This window comes from Leptopilina heterotoma, unplaced genomic scaffold, assembly GCF_015476425.1.
Source record: "Leptopilina heterotoma isolate Lh14 unplaced genomic scaffold, ASM1547642v1 Lhet_169, whole genome shotgun sequence".
Classification (NCBI taxonomy): Eukaryota; Metazoa; Arthropoda; class Insecta; order Hymenoptera; family Figitidae; genus Leptopilina; species Leptopilina heterotoma.
In genome coordinates, this window is record NW_025110885.1 from 159646 (window position 1) to 181358 (window position 21713).

The 21713-nt window shown below is 22.4% G+C and overlaps 4 protein-coding genes across 6 annotated transcripts in view; 3 read left to right on the top strand and 1 right to left on the bottom strand.

The window, feature by feature from the left end:
- LOC122499510 (sodium/potassium/calcium exchanger 3) overlaps positions 1-3194 on the bottom strand; it is a 38577-nt gene extending 35383 nt beyond the window's left edge. Inside the window, exon 1 of the mRNA XM_043607911.1 lies at positions 2756-3194. The gene's annotated coding sequence lies outside the window, so the exon portion shown is untranslated. The remainder of the gene's footprint in view (positions 1-2755) is intronic.
- Positions 870-11217, top strand: LOC122499507 (sodium/potassium/calcium exchanger 3-like). Of its 2 annotated transcripts, none has more exons than XM_043607900.1 (9): positions 870-1232; positions 4345-4566; positions 5066-5253; positions 5634-5781; positions 6506-6688; positions 8111-8179; positions 9099-9308; positions 9519-9620; positions 10816-11217. In XM_043607900.1, exons 1-9 carry the CDS (start codon positions 998-1000, stop codon positions 11148-11150), a joined length of 1692 nt encoding a protein of 563 aa, XP_043463835.1. In that variant the 5' UTR covers positions 870-997; the 3' UTR covers positions 11151-11217. The 2 variants fall into 2 exon arrangements, with proteins under 2 accessions (XP_043463835.1, XP_043463836.1); XM_043607901.1 differs by having other exon boundaries at positions 872-1232; positions 8123-8179.
- A 2553-nt stretch (positions 11218-13770) lies between these two features.
- Positions 13771-16502, top strand: LOC122499512 (formylglycine-generating enzyme). The gene is made up of 4 exons (XM_043607913.1): positions 13771-14422; positions 14613-14784; positions 15973-16156; positions 16260-16502. Exons 1-4 carry the CDS (start codon positions 13867-13869, stop codon positions 16413-16415), a joined length of 1068 nt encoding a protein of 355 aa, XP_043463848.1. The 5' UTR covers positions 13771-13866; the 3' UTR covers positions 16416-16502.
- Positions 16503-16944: 442 nt separating this feature from the next.
- Positions 16945-20873, top strand: LOC122499513 (cdc42 homolog). 2 transcript variants are annotated; one of them, XM_043607914.1, is made up of 5 exons: positions 16945-17050; positions 17975-18172; positions 18337-18446; positions 20363-20560; positions 20656-20873. In XM_043607914.1, the coding sequence occupies exons 2-5, from the start codon at positions 17995-17997 to the stop codon at positions 20743-20745; spliced, it is 576 nt and encodes a 191-aa protein (XP_043463849.1). In that variant the 5' UTR covers positions 16945-17050; positions 17975-17994; the 3' UTR covers positions 20746-20873. The 2 variants fall into 2 exon arrangements, with proteins under 2 accessions (XP_043463849.1, XP_043463850.1); XM_043607915.1 differs by having other exon boundaries at positions 17048-17160.
- The last annotated feature ends 840 nt before the right edge of the window (positions 20874-21713 follow it).

Consider the following 21713-nt stretch of genomic DNA (forward strand, 5'->3'; position numbering starts at 1 on the left):
TGTTTCTTGTTTTTTTTTTTATTTTAGTTTTTTTTCTAATTATTACTGGAGACAAAATTTCTAAATTCAGTTTTGGTCTTTGACTTTCTTTTATGGTTATTTTTTTATTATAAAAATTTTCAGATATTTTTTACAAATTTTTGAAATAAAATGTCAAAAAAATTTTTTCTGGAACTAATTTAAATATTGAATATTTGTTAAAAAATTCTTTTTAGTTAAAATTTATTGTTAAAATAATTTAACCAAAATTTTGAACGTTCAAATAATGAGTAAAAATAATTTTTTTGTGGGATATTTTTAAAAATTACTGCAGAAATTAAAGTTGACATTAATTACACATTAATTCCACTTAAAAATTAATTTGTTTAATACGTAAAACAATATTGTGCAATAAAATCGAAATTAAAAAAAAGTAATAAAAAGTATCGTTGTTCATTTAAACATTCAGAATTTTAGGAATATTGTTAAATACATTTGTTAAATAAGAAAAATAATAAATAACAAAATAAAAATAATAGAAATTAATAACTTTATTAATAATTTACTAAAATGTTAATATATTTGAAAAAAATGATCTATTTTTTCGGTTTTAATTTAAATGTTTTCCCTGAAATATCGAAAATTTGTTTATTTTTAGATAAAGAATTTTTTGAGAATGAAAAATTAATTTTTAATTAAATTATAAAAATAATGAAAACAAAAATACAAACGTTGTTTTGGAATTTAAATAAGAAAGTTTCCGTCGGTCAATGTCGATACTGCTATTATCAGAAAAATTTTCCTTCTTTTTGAGGGAGAGTTTGTTTGGATTTTTTTTCCCCCCCAAAGAGTGAGAGAATATACAACACGAATAATATATCTTATCCTTATCGCCATCTTGAATAAGATAATGTGTGTAGTGAAAAGTAATAGCAGTTTGTGTATCGCTCAAAATTCTACCAGTAGCAAGGTAAACGTCGTCTATTAAACTCTGACGTTTCGCCATCAATTTTTATATATGATCAAAAATTATTATATTTCCAAACTGGAAACTGGAAAGCTATTGCAAATCTCTGGGCCTGGAAACCCAGAAAAAAAACAAAATGCCAGGAATAAAAGACATAGACGCATCGTTGGATTTCGGTTATTTGTTGTGCTCGCTATACCAACGATGTATTATCTTTGCCTTAGCGTTTCAGGAGTTTTCTCCAAAATTGATACCGAAAATCATATCACCAATTACCATAATGTCGGTGAGTACAATTTTTTTATTTAATTAGCTGTTAATGAAAATTTTAATTCTTCCACTAATGAAAAGTGATTTTAATTCTCTAACTATAATTGTACAATTGTTATTAATTATAAATTGTAAAATTCAAAATTGTAATCAATTAACGGTTTCCCAATATTTTTTCTACAAAAAAATAATAAAAAGCTGTTTGGTATTTGAAATACAAGTTACGAAATATTTTGAAAAAAATTGCAAGAATAAGTATTAATTAAAAATGTCTATCGAAAACAATATGAGTGAACGAATTTTTGAATATTGGGTAATTAAATTAATAATTGAAATAATAATTTAAAAAGTGTAAGTTAACCAATTTTTCTAAAACTGAATTAATGAAAATTACGAATTTAGAAAAGAATATTAATGGAATATTTTTAAATTCTTAATCTTCCATAATCAATTTATCGGAATGAAATTCATTTGAAAGTTAAATTAATTTAGTTTTATAAATAGTTTTACATTTAATTTAACAAAGAGAAATTTCATTTTATAAATAATTTTACAATTTGTCGAAAGTAAATTAATATTCATTTTCATAAATAATTTTATAATCAATTTGTTCGAAATAAATTCACTTTTATGAATAATTTTACAATCAATTTGTCAAAAAGAAAGTTCATATTATAAATAATTTTACAATCAATTTGTCAAAAGTAAATTAATTAATTTTTATTAAATAATTCCATAATCAATTTTCAGAGAAAGAAATTCACTTTTAAAAATTATTTTTATCCAATTTAATACTAAATTGTACATTTTTCCGAGAAGAATAGTAATTTATTTGAACCATTGTTTGTTTTTGTTTTTTTTTTAAACTGCTTGTTGAGAATATGATGATATAGAATTGGTCAATATTTGACTCAACTGATATTGACTATAATTCAAGGAAATTATTTAAATTGTGTAATTATTGCATTTTGAAAAACAAAAGAAATCTATAATAAAAATGAAAATAGGAAAAAAATAGAACGTATTGCTAATTGTTTAATGGGTTTATTTTTACAATCATTAATTTCTTAATTATTGGAAATACAAAAATTTCCTTTCGTATCTTTTTTTATAAACATTTTTTTTTCACCTTCTCAATTACATAAAATTACTTATTATTTTGTAATTAATTTTCACATAAAAAGAAATTCCTAGTGAAGGTTATTCACTTTTTTGCAATTAAAACTACTAAACATTTGTAATATTTTTATATATTTTTTAATATTTTTTTATATTTTTATTTTTTTGTATAATAATTTATATAAAAAGCTCAATTATATTAAAGTCCTTGATGACTGCAATTTAAATAAAATACTTGAGTATTGAAAATAATGTGAACGTAAATAATAATTATTATTCAGATTGTTAAATTATATAAAATTATTGATTATTTTTCAATTAATTTTAACGTGGAGATTAATAGTTAATCAATATTTTAATTGAATAATTCGTAATTATTAAATCATTTAATTAATTACTAATTAATAATTTAATACTTACCACCGATTACTGCTGAAGAGCAATTAAAATTTGTGTAATTAAAATTAATAAACAATTACAATGATAAATTATTATATAAGAAATCATAATAATTATATTAAAATCCTTGATTAGTGAAATTTAATTAAAATATTTGATTATTCGTAAAAATGTAAACGTAGATGCGACTATTTGCGTTGTTAAGAAATTAGACGAGAAAAGATGTGAAATTCCAAATTCTATGAATTAAAGATCTAGAGATTTCTCAAAAAAAGGTGAAGAAAAAAAAAGATACGAAAGATTTGCAAGTATGGGGGTAGATGATTGACGTCAATGATTGTGAATGATAACAAAGTCACAAGACATAAGACTAAAGACTTTGCAAACAAGGATTTGTGTCAAAAACATTTTGGAGTTCTCTTGTCTAGTGAGAAAATAATTTATGATAAATGAGCTGCGATTTTCAAAGATGCGAATAATTTTTTATTTAATTTTATATTTCTAAAAAAAGAAATGAATTGTAAAGATAAATTTCGTTAAATTTTCCTCTTCCGTTACGTTTATTTTTTTTAATTTGTTTTTTTCTTTTTGAGAGATTGATTTTCAAAGACTAGATTATTTTTAATATTTTTTTTTTTTGTTCAAAATAAAATTAACTACGTAGTTAATTTTGAATTATTACATTATCAAAATGAAAATCTTCTTTATATTTTGACGTTTTCTTGAAACTAAAGAGATACAAAATTATCCAATCTTGAAATATTAATCTGATTACAATTTGATAAAGCTTCATACATTATAGGAAGATATTAAATATTTACTATTATTTTTTTTCCTTTTTTTTTGCAGAAAAATATTTCTCGTTAAGTGCTTTTATACTTTCAGGAAAAAGCAATTTTGTTTTTTCAATGATATATATATATAGAATAGGAAATTTTTCTTTTTGAATTTATCTCAATATTTATTTCAATTTATATCTCGTATTCAGTAGAAATGTTTGCTACTGTTAATTTACTTTTTTATGTACTTAATTTTTTACCTCATTATTTACTTGTTGATGTACCCCTTCAGTTACTTATCTGTTTACTTTTTTTATTTATTCCTTTCGTTACTTAATTTTTTACTTCATTGTTTACTTTTTTATTTACTCAAGTATTTACTTATTAACTCCTCTATTTACTCCTGTATTAACATATTTTGTTTACTTCTTTATTCACCTATTTGTATACTTATTTATTTATTCCTGTATTTACTTATTTATTAACGTTTTTATTTACTTATTAGTTTACTTATTCATTTTCTCAATTATTTACTAATTTACTTCTTCATTTACTTATTTATTCACTCCTTTGTTTACTTATTTATTTACTCATTTACTTACTTATTTGTTTACCTATTTATTAACTCCTTTACTTACTTATTTGTTTACTTTTATATTTACCTATTCCTTTATACATTTATTTACTTATTGATTACTTAATTTGTTTTTTACCTATTTATTTACTAATTTTATTTAATGCATGAAATATTAAAATAATCTAAATTCGTTTGAAGGAGAAATTTATTTTTTTTTCAACGTAAGTTAATTATTCTTTGAATTTATTAAACAGGATCAAGAAAATTGTTACAATTGGAGGAAAACGTGACATTAGAGGAAAATGGAAATTGCACACCGCCAGCCATAAAAGAATTTCCATCTGATGGATTGACGAGATCACAAAGAGCGTCGGGTTATTTAGCGATTCATTTTATCCTTGCTATTTATATGTTTTTACTTCTCGCCATTGTGTGCGACGATTTTTTCGTTCCATCTATAAAAAGGATCTGCGAAAGTGAGTAATTGAAAACAAATTAAGTATCACACTTTTTTCTTTTATTAATAAAAAATTGGAAACGTACAAAAAATTTTATTTTCAATAATATTTTCGAAATACTTCAAATTTTATAATTTCGAGGAATTACAAGAAAATCGCAATTTTGAAAAAATATAAAAAAGAATAAATAAAAAAACAATTTTTTTAAATAGAGAAAGATATAAAAAAATAAAAAAAAACAAAAAATAGAAAAAGATAAAAAAAAATAGAAAAAAACAAAAAATAGAAAAAGATAAAAGAATAGATAAAAAATATAAAAATAGGTGTAAAAAAATAAATGGATTAATGAAAATAAAAAAAATTAATGCAATGAATAAAATAAATAATTGCAAATCAGTGACAGTTGCTAATTAGTCACTAATTAGTAACTCAGTCACAATGTAACGATTCATTAGTTACAAGTATAAAGTATAATTATTGTAATGGATATTTATGAAAATTATTATTTCTTTTATAGACATTAATATTACAAAAGATGTTGCTGGCGCTACATTTATGGCTGCTGCAACATCCAGTCCAGAATTATTCATAAATGTGGTGGGAACATTTATCACCGAAGGAGATCTGGGAATTGGTACTATCGTTGGTTCTGCAGTCTTCAATATTCTCGCAGTACCTGCTTGCTGTGGATTATTTGCTACGCAGGCAAGATTAATATTATACAGAAAATTCTTTTCTCAAATATATTTCTTTTCATTTCAAAAAAAAAAAATCATTTTTCTATATATAAAAGTCTGATATTAAATTTTTAATCATCAATTCAGATTATTTATTTTTTCTACAATAATTAATTAAAATTAAATTTTCATTTATTGAGAAGGATATATTTTTTCAATTTTTATAAAATATAATCAACTTTGTATAAAATAAGTATTATAATTAATAATAATAATAATAATTTTTTAAATTAATAAATTAGGTTTAATTAGTTAAATTAATTTTATATTTTGTTATTTTTATTTACTTAATTTTAATATTTTTCCATATTTAATTTTTATTAAATTATTAAATTTGAATTATTTTAGGTTTTAGATCTGGATTGGTGGCCCGTAAGTCGAGATTCTCTGGCATATGGGTTCACAGTCATTTTGTTAATTATAACACTACATGACGGTCGTATCGAGTGGTACGAAGCATTAATTCTCGTTATTTCCTATATTTTATACATTTTAGGTGAGTGAATTTTTTTTCGAATTGCGAGAAAAATTATTTATTGCATTTCTCTGTAATTAGGAACAAATGATCCTAAAGTTCTGAACGTTCAAATGAACGAAATTTATTTATTTTCTTCTTTAATTTAAATATTTATTACAATAATTTTTTGTCGATATAAAATAAATGAATTATAAAGTTTCTAAGTGTAAAATTTAAGTTTTTAATTTTTATTGCAAACAATAAATTATAAAAACATTTTTAATAAAAAGTGTTTCGTTCATTTGAACGTTCAAAACTTGTGGATCATAGGAACAAAAGTTTTCCTTAAAATTTCAAACGTTCAATTAATTCAAATAAAGGGAAATTTTTGTTGTTTAAATATTTTTAAATACGTATATTTTAAATACGTATATTTTAAATAGTATATTTTCAAATAGATATAAATTATAAATAAATTATAAATAAATTATAAATAAATTATAAAATAAATAATAAATATAATAAATATTTTTAAACAATTTTTTTTAATATAATAGAAAATAATTATTTTAATAAGCAAAATAATTTTTTCAATAAAATAGAAATTAAATAAAGTAACAAAAATGGCGTTTCATTTAAATGTTCGAAATTTAAGGAGCCGAAAGAAAAAAGAAAAAAAAATGTAAATATAATTTAAGCATAAAAAACAGTGTTTAATTAACGAAATTGAAAATTGGAATTAACTGCTTTTTATTTATTGCAGCGATGTGTTTTAATAAACGTATCAATAAATATATGCATCTAAAAGTGTCAAAGAGAAGGAAATACAAAAATTTGAATGAGGAGACACCCTTAATTACGAATAATAAAATTACTGATTCCTTCATGGCGAGTCAAACAATTCATCCAATTTATGCGAACGGAAAGGACACTGCTTTCTCTAATAGTAAGAAATACTTTTTTATTATTCAATTTTTTTTATTTTTTTCATTATTTATTTAAAAGGAAGGTGTAAATTCGCCGATATTATTAACTATATATCAAGAAAATAATTTAAATATTCCAAAAAAAAATTGTTCGCTGAAAAAAATATTTATTTGATCGAAATAACCGATTACTAGTCTTTTATCAATTAAATATTTATTTGAATCAAATAGTTTTTATTCAAATCAAATAAATCGTATTTGAATCAATAATTTCAGAATTTGAACCAAAGATCGCATTTAATTGATTTTTAAAAATTTAATTTCATTTTTTAAATTTGATTCAAATTCAATTATTTTTTTATACAAAAAAATGAAAAATATAAAAAAGTTATGATAGAATTATGATTTGAAATTAGTTGAAAAAAAATGATTGAATAATAATTTATCCATTTAAAAATAGTTTAAATAAATTTTTTCGTTCGGCAATTTTTATTTTTTACATAAAAACATATTTTCTACAAAATTACGCATGAATTAGAAAATATACCAAATTTTGATTTTTGAGAAAAATAAAATTTCAAAGAGTCAAAATATTTTCTAACCATTGAATTCTTGATAAAAATATTAATTTCATTTAATACTAAAATTATTTTTTTGATATAGTTAAAAATTTTATTGAACCCACCCCTTAAAGAAATGGTAAATTTTTTTATTTAATTATAATTTTAATTAATTTCGACTTATCCATTTCCAATTGAAAAGTGACAAAATCATCTGATTCATATTATATTAAATATAAAATTACATTGAAACTTCCCACTTGAAAATTCCATTAGTAATTCTTTTAATAAGAAATAAGAAAAATAATTACATTTTTTTTTGTCTGTTAATGGCAAAGAATAACGATTTTAATAAATTAATTTTCTACATAATTATAAAACTTAATAAACGGAATAATTGGATAATAGAATTATTAATGAACTGACAATTTTAATTTGGAAATAAAGTATAGGAGGGGAATTTTTTTTTTTTTAATTATTTGCAAATATTTTATCATTTTTGCTCTTCTTTTTTCTTTTTTTTTTTTTTTTTTTTTTTGTTAATTTATAATATTCTTCTTGTGACTGGTTTTATCATGCCACTTGGCATCGTACAGGTGATTAAAAACAGGTCAAGTTTTAGTCGATTCTCACCTCGCTACTCTAACAACATTGATTATGCTTAGATTGAAAGACGGAGGAAAATTTTAATTAACAAATTTCCACTTTTTTATGGTATAACAGTTTTTATGCTGCAGCAAAAGCATATAAATCAATTATAAAATTTATTTATTATTGTGAAAATTTCTTTTATTTGAATTTTCGATTCTTATTTTTCTTTTTAAGTTTCTTATACAAATTTATTAATTTTGGTTAGAATTTTTAAATTTATTAATTAATTAGGTGTAATTTCAGACTGTGCGGAGGTATTAGATATGAGTAATAGTGACGACTTCAGTAGTGATGACTCTCGTAAGTATTTTCATAAATTCGATAATATTTCTTTACTCTCCCTTCCCCTTTAATTTTAATTATTTTTTTCTTTGAGAAAAATTTGTCTTTTCTTTTCCTTTTTTTGGCTTGTAATTTTTTGTTGTATTTAATATTTAAGAAGCAACCAAAAAGAAAAGAAAATGAAACTCAAAGCAACTTGTAGTCTTTTCTGTTCGAGGTTTTTTTTTTTCTTCTCGTTGAATATAGTGGTAACAACAATGATTTCACGCTGAAGGCGGCAGCACAAAAGAGAAAACTTTATGTCGCGAATACAAATACACAGAGCTTGCTTGCAATTAACCCGCGACTCATAAAAAGCACGCTGGCACAATTGTTAGGAAATAATGAAATTTTTATTCGAAAGAATCCTATTATAATATGAAAATTATTTATTCATTTTTTGGCATTGTACTTTCGGGGTAATAATTAAAGTCATTTCTAATTATGATTCAAAAATTCGAAGAGAAAAGGAGAATTTAAATTGAGAATTGTATTGTTTAAATTCAAATTTTGTTGTATTGAAATTTTAATTTATGTAAATTCGTAAAAAGTAAATTTAATTAATTAATTAAATAAATTAAATTTGTAGAATTTATTTATCTTTTAATAATTTTTTATTTTATTGATTAATTTAAATTTTAACTATTTTAAAAAATTGATTTCTCTATTTTAAAATTGAAGAAAATTTTCCTTTTCTTAAAATTTTGATCGAGAATATTTCTTTAATTTATTCATTTTATTTTAATCCTATGTCTCTTTTTTTATTAACTTTTATTTTAGTTTGATTTATTTTATTTTGTTTCATTTTATTTAATTTGATTAAATGAAATTAAAAAATTAAATTAATTAAATTGACAATTGAAAATTGTATAATAAATAAAAAATGACATTGTTTCAGTTGACATCGTAAATATGACAAATTGGCCAGATCCAAAAATGGAGAGACTTTGGTGGGTTTTCACCTGGCCAATTAATTTATTACTTTTAGTGACAATTCCAGATTGCCGAAGGCAATCATTGAGAAATTGGTATCCACTGACATTTACAATGTGCATCGTTTGGATTGCATCCATGTCATATATGGTTGCCTGGGATATCACAATTATTGGTAAACTAATTTCAACTTTGCTTATTACATTGTTCTTCTATAATAATAATGTTTATATATACTTTTAACAACAAACAATTATTATTTATTGACTTCAACAATAAATAATTATTATATTAATATAGCAATAAATAATTATTTACTTCAAAAATAAATTTTTTTGTTTTGAAAAACTTGCTTCCCCTTTTACTCATCAGAAATCTATTTTAGGTGATACTCTCAAGATTCCTGACTCTGTAATGGGATTAACTTTCCTCGCTGCTGGGATGAGCGTTCCCGAGGCAGTGTCAAGTGTCATCGTCACGAATCAAGGTAAATTTGCATAAATCTGAACCTAATTTCGACACGATTCATTTTTTAAATTAAATTTTTCAGACGAAATATATCATTTTTCATTTTTAGACTCCTATTTCACTCATGGAAAATATAATTACTTTTTTCATAAACAATTTTTATTTATCTTCTACTTTTTTTTTGCACCAAATAAAATAGGGCGCGCATTATTATTCCATAAAGGAATTTTTCTACAATTTTCGAAAGACAGAATTTTTTTATGCCAGAAAGTTTTCTTTAATCGAAATTTCTTTCTGTGAATTTTTACTTACGACGATTTTCATTTAAACGAATTTTAATAGTAAAAAATTTTTTTATAATCTAAATTTTATTTTACAGAATTTACATTACGTTGAATTTTAATTTAGCAAAATTTTGATTTGCTAGAATTTTTATTGAACACAATGTCAATTTACTCGAATTATTAATAGACATAAAAAAAATATTATAGAAAGAATTCTTAGTCGATTTTTTATTTTTCGGAAATATTATTCGGAAATTCCATTTTAACAATTTTCTATATTTTACAGAAATTTCACTTTACTAGAACTTAATTGCACAAAATTTCTATTTACTAAAATTTCTATTTATCAGAATAGAAATTTATTTATTTATTTAATAAAATATTTTTTTCACCGAATATTTGTTAAATTATATTTTTTAGTCGAAGTTCTGTTCAATAATATTTTCGAGAAATAAAAATTCGGCTAAGACAGAATTCTCTCTAATATATTTTTATGTCTATTAAAAATTCGTCTAATTGACATTCTGTTGAATAAAAATTCTAGCAAATGAAAATTTTTATAAATTAAAATTCAACGTAATGTAAATTCTGTCAAATAAAATTTTGATTTATAAAAAAATTTTTTTTTGGAAATTCGTAAATAAAAATTGTCTTTTAAAAATTATGGAAAAAATTCCTTCATTGAATAATAATGCACCCCAGGGAAATAAAAGAAAATTTGAATAATTAAACTCTTTTTTACAAAAAAATGAATATTTTTTTTGTAAAAAAGAGTTTAATTATTCAAATTTTTGTTTTATTTGTTTATTTATTCAAACAGAAATAATAAACAATTTTTTTAGTAAGCAAACTTAATTAAGCAAAAGAAAAAATAGAAATATAAAGAGAAACTAATTTTCCATTTAATAATCTCTTTTTTTTTCTTGACAGGCCACGGAACAATGGGAATAAGTAACTCAATTGGATCGAATATTTTTGATGTATTATTATGCCTTGGTCTCCCTTGGTTTATAAAGGCGATATTTTCACCAAAGGTGCCAGGCCAACATTATGTACAAATTAATTCAGAAGGTCTTGTGTACAGTTCAATATCTTTATTCTCAACATTAATTTTATTATACGGCGCTATTGCCAATAATAAATTTAAATTAGACAAAAGAGTTGGCTATATTTGCCTCTCAATGTACGGTATATTTTTGGTATTTGCTGCCATTGTCGAACTCAATGTATTCTTTGTTGTTAATAAGCCTATCTGTGATCACTGACATTTGCTAAAATTTTTAGAATATTAAGAAATTCATTTTTTTTCTCTCACACAAACACAAGATTTATTTTCATTATCATCGCGTTTATTTTATAGTATATAATGAAATTAAATCTAAAATGCGAATATGAAAATATATTTATTTATTTTTTTAAGCTGAAAAAAATACGAAATATTCATTTATTGAAAAAAAAAACATTTTTTTGTTTTGAAATTATAGAAATATTTTTTTGGAAATGAAGTGAAAAAAAGTCAGTAAATTAAACGAATGTTTGTAAATAGAATTTTTTTTTTTTTATTATTTTGAAAATGTAGAATACATTTTTTAAAAAACATTTTATCTAGAAAATCTTAAAGAATTTAGTGAATATTGATTACTCCTGTAGAAGAGCTTTTTCTTAACTCGAAAGTTATACAAGTTGCAGTTTCTCAAATTGCATTGTTTGTTAAAGTTTATTCATAAATATAAATAATCAAATAATTATAGAATCAAATTATTGTATGTATATCATTACTCATTATCTGTAATAAAATTTAATTTTTTTTGTCGTTAAATGATAATTAACGATAATTTTATTTAAATTCTAAATAATTAATTACTTGAATCTAAAAATAATACATTACTCGAAATGAAATTGATTGAAATTAAAAATATAAAACAATTGTTTTAGAAAAAAAAATTGAAACAAAAATAGAAATAAAAATAAAAATAAAAATAGAAACAAAAATAGTAGCAATAATAGAGACAAAAATAGAAAAAAAAAACTGACAAAAATATATTTTCATACTTATATTTAGCAAATGGATCTAATAACAGTAAAATCATTAATCGCATCAGCAAAATATTTTAATGTACGACACACTTTTTGTATTTTTCGAAATTATTCAAAGACCATAAGAAATAACCATGACATAAAATAAAGATTATGTACAAATTTCAGAAAAACCGTTTCGTTCTTTTTTTAAATAAACAAACTTTCACTTTAAACAAAAGAATAAATTTAACAATTGGTCTTATTATTTTGATTGGTTCGATGTCTCACTGAATTAAACAAATTATTGAATACACATTTTCTGTAATCATGGGTATTGTTAATTTCCAAACAAGAGAAATAATATTGGATATTACGTATCAATAATTATTACAATAATAATTGGGAAATTATTCATAATTAATTATTGATTGATAAATTAATTTTGAATAATATTTTTTATAATCAAATCATTTATTTTTTATTAATTTAATCAATCAATCAATTATTTAATTAATTTAATATTAATTATTATCAATTTAATGAATTAATTGTTATTAAGTTAGCTTATTAAATAATTAATTTAATATCAACTATTAATTAATTATGAGAAATGAATATTATAATTATAATAATTATTATACTAAATGTTTTTAATATTACAGAGATTTTTTTATAAATATCTAATGATTATTACTAGTAGATCTTTTGTTTTTTATAACTATATATGTTTTATTTTGCTATTGAAATAAAATCTTCTTGTTAAAAAAAAGGGCAAAAAGTAAAAATAGTAATAGTAACTAAATAATTTTTTTTTTTAGAAAAAATCTACTCAATCATTTGTAAATAAATAATATAGGAAATGAAAAATATTCCTTTGTAATAATAAATAATTATTAATAAAGGCAATTACATTTTTAAATAAGAGTTATTTTTTAGAAACAAATTATTTTCAACTCCATTATTTCATTGTAATAAATATTTTTTAATATTTAATTTTTAATTAAACAGTTAAAATAAAATATTTTTAAAAATATTTGTTAAAATATAAATAAATTTGAAAAATATAATTTTTTTCACCTATAGTAAAATTTTATAAATTTCCTTGAAAGAATTCAATTATTATGAAAAATGAAGATAACATTCTTTAGAAGAATTCAATTATTATTTTCAGTCTACAATGTTAATAAAATTTCTGAAAAGAATTACAATTTTTCTCAAAATTCAATTGAATTCAATTATTTTCAATATAATTTTAATAACATTTCTCGGATTATTTTAGAATTGAATTATTTTTAATATAATTTTAATAAAATTCAATTCGTCACAAGATTTGAATTATTTTCAATATAATTTTAATAAAATTCAATTCGTCACAAGAATTGAATTATTTTCAATATAATTTTAATAAAATTTCTTGATCGAATTCAATTATGTTTAAAAATATAATTATCAATACAATTAATTTTTATAGACAAAAATTTATAATTGTATTATTATAAATAATTAAATAAAATACGTATGGAATAATAAATAAATAGAATATAAAAATTTTGAATATCGTATTATTAAAATAAGCCCGCGTTTTTCGGCCACTGGTACCAACTGATCCTCATAAAAATGTTAATCAATAATTAATATTAATTTCTTTACAATTTAGCAAAAAAAAACTTAAACATTTTCTAATCAGTTGTTTATTCATTCACCTTATTGAATAAACAATTCGAATAAATAATTTAAATTTACTTTCGAATCTTGAGAATAAAAAACTTACTTTTTTGAACTGATATATTCAAGAACCAATAAAAATTCATAAATCTACACATGCGCAATATTTAAAAAAAAATCGCGCACTCTGTAGGGAACAACTGACAATCGCGTCATGTGACAAGCATATTTGTTTTTGTTGTTGACATTAATGAATCTGTCAAAAAAAGGTACATATTTTTTTAATTTAAAAAAATAATGTTTCGATCATTAAAGAGAAAAATTATTTTTACTATTCTAATATCATACGTTGTTGCCGATAATTCCAATGAATGTTCATGTGGAAAAAATTTAAATAGAGAAAAATGTGACAAGACTAACGGTGATTATTGTCATAAAAATAATGATAACTTTATTATCACTAATAATGAGGATTTGAAGAGTCATTTTTTACACAATGCTGATGATAAAGATAAATATTCAAATATGGTGAAAATTGAGAGTGATTCTTATTTTATTGGTACAAATGAGCCGGTGTTTGCTCCAGATGGAGAAGGACCACGACGTGAAGTTATTTTAGATAGTTTCTATATTGATAAATATGAAGTGAGCAATGGGGATTTTAAGAAATTTGTGACTGAAACTAATCATCAGACAGAGGCGGAGAAATTTGGTGATTCCTTTGTATTTGAGGGACTTTTGAGTGAGAAATTGAAATCAACTATTGATCAGGCTGTCAAAGCGGCTCCTTGGTGGTTACCTGTTAAAGGTGCTTCCTGGATTCATCCCGAAGGCAATGATTCTAATATAACAGGTAAAAATGCTTTTCTTAATTTTTTCTTATTTTTTTTTCTTTAAATTTCTCTTGATTTTTATAGTATTTTACGTATTTTAGCAGTAAGAGTGAAATGTCAAGCGTTTTTACGCATATAACCTAAAAAAATAACGAATTAATTATTTTATGGATAATTATGAATATTTCTTGAATATAAAATATATTTCAGATAGATTAGATCATCCGGTGGTTCACGTTTCCTGGCACGATGCATCAGCATATTGCAAATGGCTTGGAAAGAGATTACCGACAGAAGCTGAGTGGGAAGTCACATGTCGTGGTGGTCTGAAGGATCGTCTTTATCCTTGGGGAAATAAACTAACTCCTAATAACGAGCACAGGTATATAACGTGAAATGCAATCGAACTTTATAATGAACTGTCTTTCACGAAAAGATTTACTCTCAACTTATATGATAAATATACACACATATATAATTCGAGATCATTAGATCTCGAAATGATTTATAATTTTCTATGCAAGCTCTCTAAATCTGAATTTATAGTTGAAAATAACTAATAATTATACTAAAATTATCGTGGCTGACTTTTTGCTTCAGCAATTAGTAAAAAAAAAAAAAAATAACTAATTATCGGTAGAAAATTACTAACTGAAATAAATAAATGACTGAAAAAAGTAGTCAAATTTATCTAATTCAATTAATTGCCAAAAGAATTCAGTTATTTTGACATAAGCTAAAAATAAATTTAAATAATAATTATTTATTCAGAACTATTTCATTAGTAAAATTAATATTTTACTGTGAACTATTTCATTACTAAAATTAATATTTTACTAATGAAATAGTTCACAATAACTAATTATTAGTTAAATTTATTTAACCACTATTGGAATCATTTTCGATTATCCGGACAAGTGCCTGCATCCATTAGTCCGGATAATGGAGTCTCTACTGTATTTCTAAAAAAAAATCAGGCTATAGTGGTTTTAATATTCAATTATTATCTAAAATTTTTACTAAAATTCCTTTTTTAATCAACTTTTTATTAGATAATTCTATACGAAAATTCAGTTATTTAAATACAAAAATAAATAATTTATTGAGTGTTTCTGAACACAATTTCTTCATAAAAATTAATAAAATTTTTGAAAATAATTCAATTCTTTCGTGAAATTTTATTATTTTATCGAAAACAAATTAAATTCCGGCGAAGAATTTTATTTTTTATGAAAATAATTGAATTCATAAACAGAATGTTATAAAAATTTTTTAAAATAATTGAATTATTTCACAGAATTTTATTAAAATTTTTAAAAATAATTAAATTGTTTTAAGGAATTTAATTAAAATTGTATTGAAAATAATTCAATTCTTATAAAGAATTTTATCAAAGTTTTTGGAAATAATTGAATTTCTGTAAAGGATTTTGTTATTTATGAAAATAATTTATTTTTAGCGAAGAATTTTATTAAAATTTTATAAATAATTGAATTTTTAAAAAAAATTGTATTATTTATAAAAATAATTGAACATTTACATTATAATATTTACTTTATAATTATTCTAGGACAAATATATGGCAGGGAGAATTTCCAGGCAGTAATACAGGAGAAGATGGTTTTATCGGCACATCTCCAGTCACAAATTTCCCTCCAAATAAATATGGTGTTTACAATATTGCCGGAAATGTTTGGGAATGGACGTCAGATTGGTGGCAAATTGATCATTCAAAGACTGAGAAAAAAAATCCGGTAATTATTTGTGCGAAGGATTTCCAAAAAAGACTAATTAATTTTTTGTGTTTCAGTTAAAAATTTCGTTTTTATTATCTGGTTATTAATTTTTTGATTTTAGACTGGAGCGGATAATGCACTTGACAAAGTGAAAAAAGGTGGATCCTATCTTTGTCATAAAAGTTATTGTTATCGATACAGATGCGCTGCTCGAAGTCAAAACACTCCAGACACATCCGCTGGAAATGTTGGCTTCAGATGTGCCGTTTCTGCATAAAATCAACGACTGTTATTTGTAAATAATTTTCATCAATTTTTGTACATTCAATTTTTATGTAAATAAATTTATTTATATAACTATTGATTTCTCAGTGGTATTTATAGTGCAAAAAGCATAACTATATAGACAAATCTTTGAAAATTTATTTTTGAATAATTTTTCTAATTCAATTTTTGAATTATACAATTAAAAAGATTTTAAATAATTGAAATATTTATTATTTAATATTTATTTAACAAAATTATTCAAATTTTGATTTATTGAATTTAGAAATCAGTGAAGAATCAGGGAAATACAAAATAAAATTTTTGTAACAACACTAAATTAAATATACGACTTTTTCGACTTTTTTTCTATTTTTAACCGACTAAAGTGGCTTTTTTTTACTTATTAAAGTCGATCCGAGGCCTGAAAGTGAATGATTGTATTTTACTTCGGTATTCATTTATTTAAATTTTCTTTTTTAAATTTCCCATTAAGTGTGATATTTAAAATTGCCGCTTCTCCCCAGTGACATTGATTTCCCATCAGATCGCACGACATACGCATTCAAAATTCACCATCGAGTTTCCCCTCTACATTTTTACTTCAGTTTTTTGACAGTGAAGTGTTGTGTCGACGCCCTGTTAATTGTGAGTTTTACAAATTTAGTGTTATTACTTTTTATTTAACAAAATTTAATCATTTTCAAAACATCCAAGTGTGGATTTTACCGTTTTTACAACGAAAGTGTCTTATAATGGTGAACTAAAATTGAATTAATATTAATGTAGCTACTTGCCGTATCAGTCAAAATGGCTGCTCTGAAAACAATTTTCCAAATGTGCATATGTGTGCATTTACATAGTTCCTTCTATCATTTTTCTCTCAATATCTTGTTAACATACAAATAACAATGACAATTGTTTGTTATTCGTTTTTCTTAATTTCATTACAATCGTAACTATTCCGATGGTCATTAAGTTTATTTAGTATAACATGTGCCAACTTTCTCACTTGTCATATTTCCAGAGGTTTATTATTATTTTTCTAAGCAGTATTGTTGTAAACATTGGTTATTTCTCAATTCTTGTACTGTTGGAAATCATTGTAAAAGACTCGAGAATAATTATTAGGGTGCTTATCGATTAATGAATTATTTTGCATATGGTAGTTGTCATTATAGTCACGCTAACTATTGAAAATGATTGAAATGATTCATTCTCAAAATAATATAATTGTGAAATTTGCATTATGATTTGTTGATGCGTTTTGTAAATTTTTGCAAACATTTTTTATTTTAATTTTAGAAAGATTGTTTTCAAGATCGAATAATAGCATATTTCTGTTTAGCTAATTTTTCTCTCGGTATTGTTTTATTTGTTATTTTATTTAATTATGTTGTATAAAATTTTTTTTAGAATAGATTTAAGAGATTTCTGTCATTTCTTATGGAATTTGCTTTGATTTTTATTGTTATCGATCTGTGGGACATTTTTTTCTGAAATTCCTTGAATAACAATTCTTGAATTTAATTTTAAAGTGAAATATTAAAGGAGATATTGTTTATTACGCAGGTTAAGTAGATCGATTAGAAATGCAGACAATAAAGTGTGTGGTAGTAGGAGATGGAGCTGTTGGTAAAACATGCCTTTTGATATCCTACACTACAAACAAGTTTCCATCTGAATATGTTCCTACTGTTTTCGATAATTATGCCGTCACAGTAATGATCGGTGGAGAACCATACACACTTGGATTATTCGACACAGCTGGTAAGATTTCGCCTCTTTTAATAAATTTTAATAATTAATTACTTAACTAGCAATAAACTTTTAATTTTATTTACCATTTTTTTCACTTTTCTTCACATTCTGATAATTTATTTGTATTCTTTACGTTTATGTTCGAGTATTATTTCCAATTAAAAATCTTTCAGGTCAGGAAGATTACGATCGACTGAGACCATTAAGTTATCCCCAGACTGACGTGTTTCTCGTCTGTTTTTCTGTCGTTTCGCCTTCGTCGTTTGAAAATGTCAAAGAAAAGGTAATCTGGAATTAAATATTTAACGCGTAAAAAATTCAATTTTCTATTCCAGGCATTCCATTATTTTTATAAATAATATAAAATTCTTTTTAGGAATTTAATTATTTTCAAAAATGTTAATAAAATCCTTCACTAAAAATCAATTATTTTCATAAATAACAAAATCCTTCACAGGTTTTCAATAAAATTTCCAAAAATTTTAATAAAATTCTTTAGAAAAAATTCAATTATTTTCAAAAATTTTTATCATTTTCTGGACAAGAATTCAATTATCTTTATAAATAATAAAATTCTTCGCTGAAAATAAAAATAATTTCAAAAAGTTTAGTCAATTTCTTGGCAGGAATTCAATTACCATCAAATACTAAAATTCCTCGATGAAATTCAATTGTTTTCAAAAATTTTAATAAAATTCTTCGTAAAAAATCCATTATTTTCATAAATAACAAAATCCTTAACAGGAATGCAATTATTTCTAAAAACTTTGATAAAATTCTTTATAAGAATTGAATTATTTGTAATTCAATTTGAATTAAATTCCCTAAAGGAATTTAATTATTTTTGAAAATTTTAATAAAATTCTGTGAAATAATTCAATTATTTTCAAAATTTTTGATAAAATTCTTTATAAGAATTCAATTATTTTCATAAATAATTAAATTTTTTTAAAAGAATTCAATTATCTTCATAAAAAATAAAATTCTTCGCAGGATTTCAATTTGTTTTCGATGAAATAGTAAAATTTCACGAAAGAATTGAATTATTTTCAAAAAATTTATTAATTTCTATGAAGAAATTGTGTTGAGAAACATTCACTAAATTATTTATTTTTATATTCAAATAATTGAATTCTCGTCGAATTTTCTAATAAAAATTGATTTAAAAATGAATTTTAGTAAAAATTTGAAATAATAATTGAATATTTAAAACATTTTAGCATGGAATTTTAGAAATAATTGAATTTTGAAAAGGTTTCAAATTAAAATCTTTGAAAATTTTAATTTTTTATACTTTTAACTGGCAATTATGTAGAATTAATTTTTTTTGAGAAAGTTCAATGCATTTTTTAAAAAATATTATTTGAAGTTTTTATTTTCCAATATAAGATATAATTGAAGAATTTCTGAATAATCAAAATTTTGTAAAATTGAATTGTAAACAAATAGAATTAAAAATTCTCAATTTAATTTTTGAAAAAGTTTAATTGAATTTTTTTCTGAAATTATTTAAAGTATTTATTTTTTAATACGTATTTAATTGAAGAATTTCTGAAGAATTGAAATTTCGTAAAATTGAATTGTAAACAAATGGATTTGAAAATTCTCAAAGAACTTTTTCAAAAATTATTAAAGATAATTGATTTAAAGAAGAATTTTATTTAAAAATTCTCGAAAATAATAATTAAATTAAAATGATGAAAATAATTTTGAAAAAATGACAGTAAAAATATTCCTATTATATAAAATAATGATCTTATCACTCTGTTATCTTTAATTTATTATAAAAAATGAAGAAATCGATCACTCCTAGTCAAAGACTCGGAGTAATCACTTTCTTCATGTTTTATAATAAATATTCTTATAAGTTGTTAAATTTCAAAAAGGTTTAAATTTGAAATTTTGAAAATCTTAATTCCTATGGAAAAATAATGATTAAATATTTTTTGAAAAATGAAGTTATTGATGTTTTCGAATAATTTTACAATTAAAGAAATTCGCAATTAAATGTAATCGAATATTTTTTGGAGTATCTAATAATTTTGAGTTATAATGGTATCTAATAGTTTATAGAGTATCAAATAATTTTGAGTCGAAATATAATGGAATGACTGATTTAAACTTCTAAATTAGATACTAGGAAAGTAAGAAGAAGACTTCTTTTTTTGCTTGATATTAAAATTTGACTATTCTTTACAGTGGGTTCCTGAAATTACACATCATTGTCAAAAAACACCTTTCCTATTAGTTGGGACACAAATAGACTTGAGAGATGATGCAGCCACAATTGAGAAACTTGCAAAAAATAAACAGAAACCAATCACCGGTGAGCAAGGAGAAAAACTTGCCAAGGAACTCAAGGCAGTGAAATACGTCGAATGCAGTGCCCTCACTCAGGTAAAAATCAGAAAGAAAATTCCTATAAATACAACTTAGAAAATTTTTTATCATAATTTTAATTATCAATTCTTAATGCCAATTAAATTTTACAGAAAGGACTAAAAAATGTATTTGACGAAGCAATTTTAGCAGCGTTAGAGCCGCCAGAACCAGTGAGAAGAAGACGATGTGTCTTATTGTAGGGAGTTGAGCGTTTTTTTTATAAATATATATATCATCAAACAAGAAAAGCAATTGAAAAAAAGCAAAAATTTGTCACAATTTATCGTTGTGAGTATACACACTTTAATGTCGATGACGAAGCCGAATTTTTTCCCCGAAATTCATAAAGGCGTCAAAAAAGTTAAATTAATATCAAAATAAGATGAACGCGAAAGAACAAATTTTACTATTTCTGAGCGGCGGAAGAAAAAAACCGTTACTAAATGAAAAAAAAAATCAGTAACCAAGGGAGACAGTCTCATAAATATTTAATAACAAGTAAGGCATTTTTAATAATAAGTTACTAATGTGAATTTTTTAATAAATAGATAATTAAAAAATAACTAAGCATAAAATTTTTTTATCAATTTTTGGAGATTTTAAAAAGTTAAAAAAAAAAGAAAGAAGTGGCCTAGGTGGGAATTTTTATAAAAATTTCTTTCCTAGTTAGACTTGATTCTTGCGCATTCTTGCAAACCGACTGAAAGCGTTTTTTATACGCACACTGTAATTAGTTTTTTACTCATTTACGGCCATAAATTGCAAAAGCGCAACGCGATTTAGTGATGAAATAATAATAATAATATTAATAATACTTCGGAATATAACGTTCGTATTTTTTTATAAATACATGTATTCTAGTACACTGTATAAAAAAAAATTATCTAATCTATTGAGATAATCAAATTTTATTTAATTCCTTTATTTACGTTACGCTTGACGCTCAAACTTTACAAGTACAAGATTATGCTAATATTAAATTTCTTAATAAGTTTTTAATAATCAGAATGTCTTATCTTTTTTTGAAGGAGAACCCTTTACGTCCTTGTTATTCCTTAAAAATATTTTACCGTTACCCAATTATTATTTTCAATAATGAAATTTTATCTATGAAATAATTCAAAATTAAAAGTTTCGTTTTTTCCTAATATTTCTTTTATACTTATAT

Excerpts from the sequence above, each read along its gene's own strand:
- LOC122499513 (XM_043607914.1), top strand. The coding sequence starts at position 17,995 with ATGCAGACAATAAAGTGTGTGGTAGTAGGAGATGGAGCTGTTGGTAAA. Across the intron at positions 18,173-18,336 it reads TGGATTATTCGACACAGCTG|GTCAGGAAGATTACGATCGA; the intron begins GTAAGATTTCGC and ends AAAATCTTTCAG. Across the intron at positions 18,447-20,362 it reads TTGAAAATGTCAAAGAAAAG|TGGGTTCCTGAAATTACACA; the intron begins GTAATCTGGAAT and ends TATTCTTTACAG.
- LOC122499512 (XM_043607913.1), top strand. The coding sequence starts at position 13,867 with ATGTTTCGATCATTAAAGAGAAAAATTATTTTTACTATTCTAATATCA. Across the intron at positions 14,423-14,612 it reads CAATGATTCTAATATAACAG|ATAGATTAGATCATCCGGTG; the intron begins GTAAAAATGCTT and ends AATATATTTCAG. Across the intron at positions 16,157-16,259 it reads AGACTGAGAAAAAAAATCCG|ACTGGAGCGGATAATGCACT; the intron begins GTAATTATTTGT and ends TTTTGATTTTAG.
- LOC122499507 (XM_043607900.1), top strand. The coding sequence starts at position 998 with ATGATCAAAAATTATTATATTTCCAAACTGGAAACTGGAAAGCTATTG. Across the intron at positions 1,233-4,344 it reads CACCAATTACCATAATGTCG|GATCAAGAAAATTGTTACAA; the intron begins GTGAGTACAATT and ends TTTATTAAACAG. Across the intron at positions 9,309-9,518 it reads CTGGGATATCACAATTATTG|GTGATACTCTCAAGATTCCT; the intron begins GTAAACTAATTT and ends AATCTATTTTAG.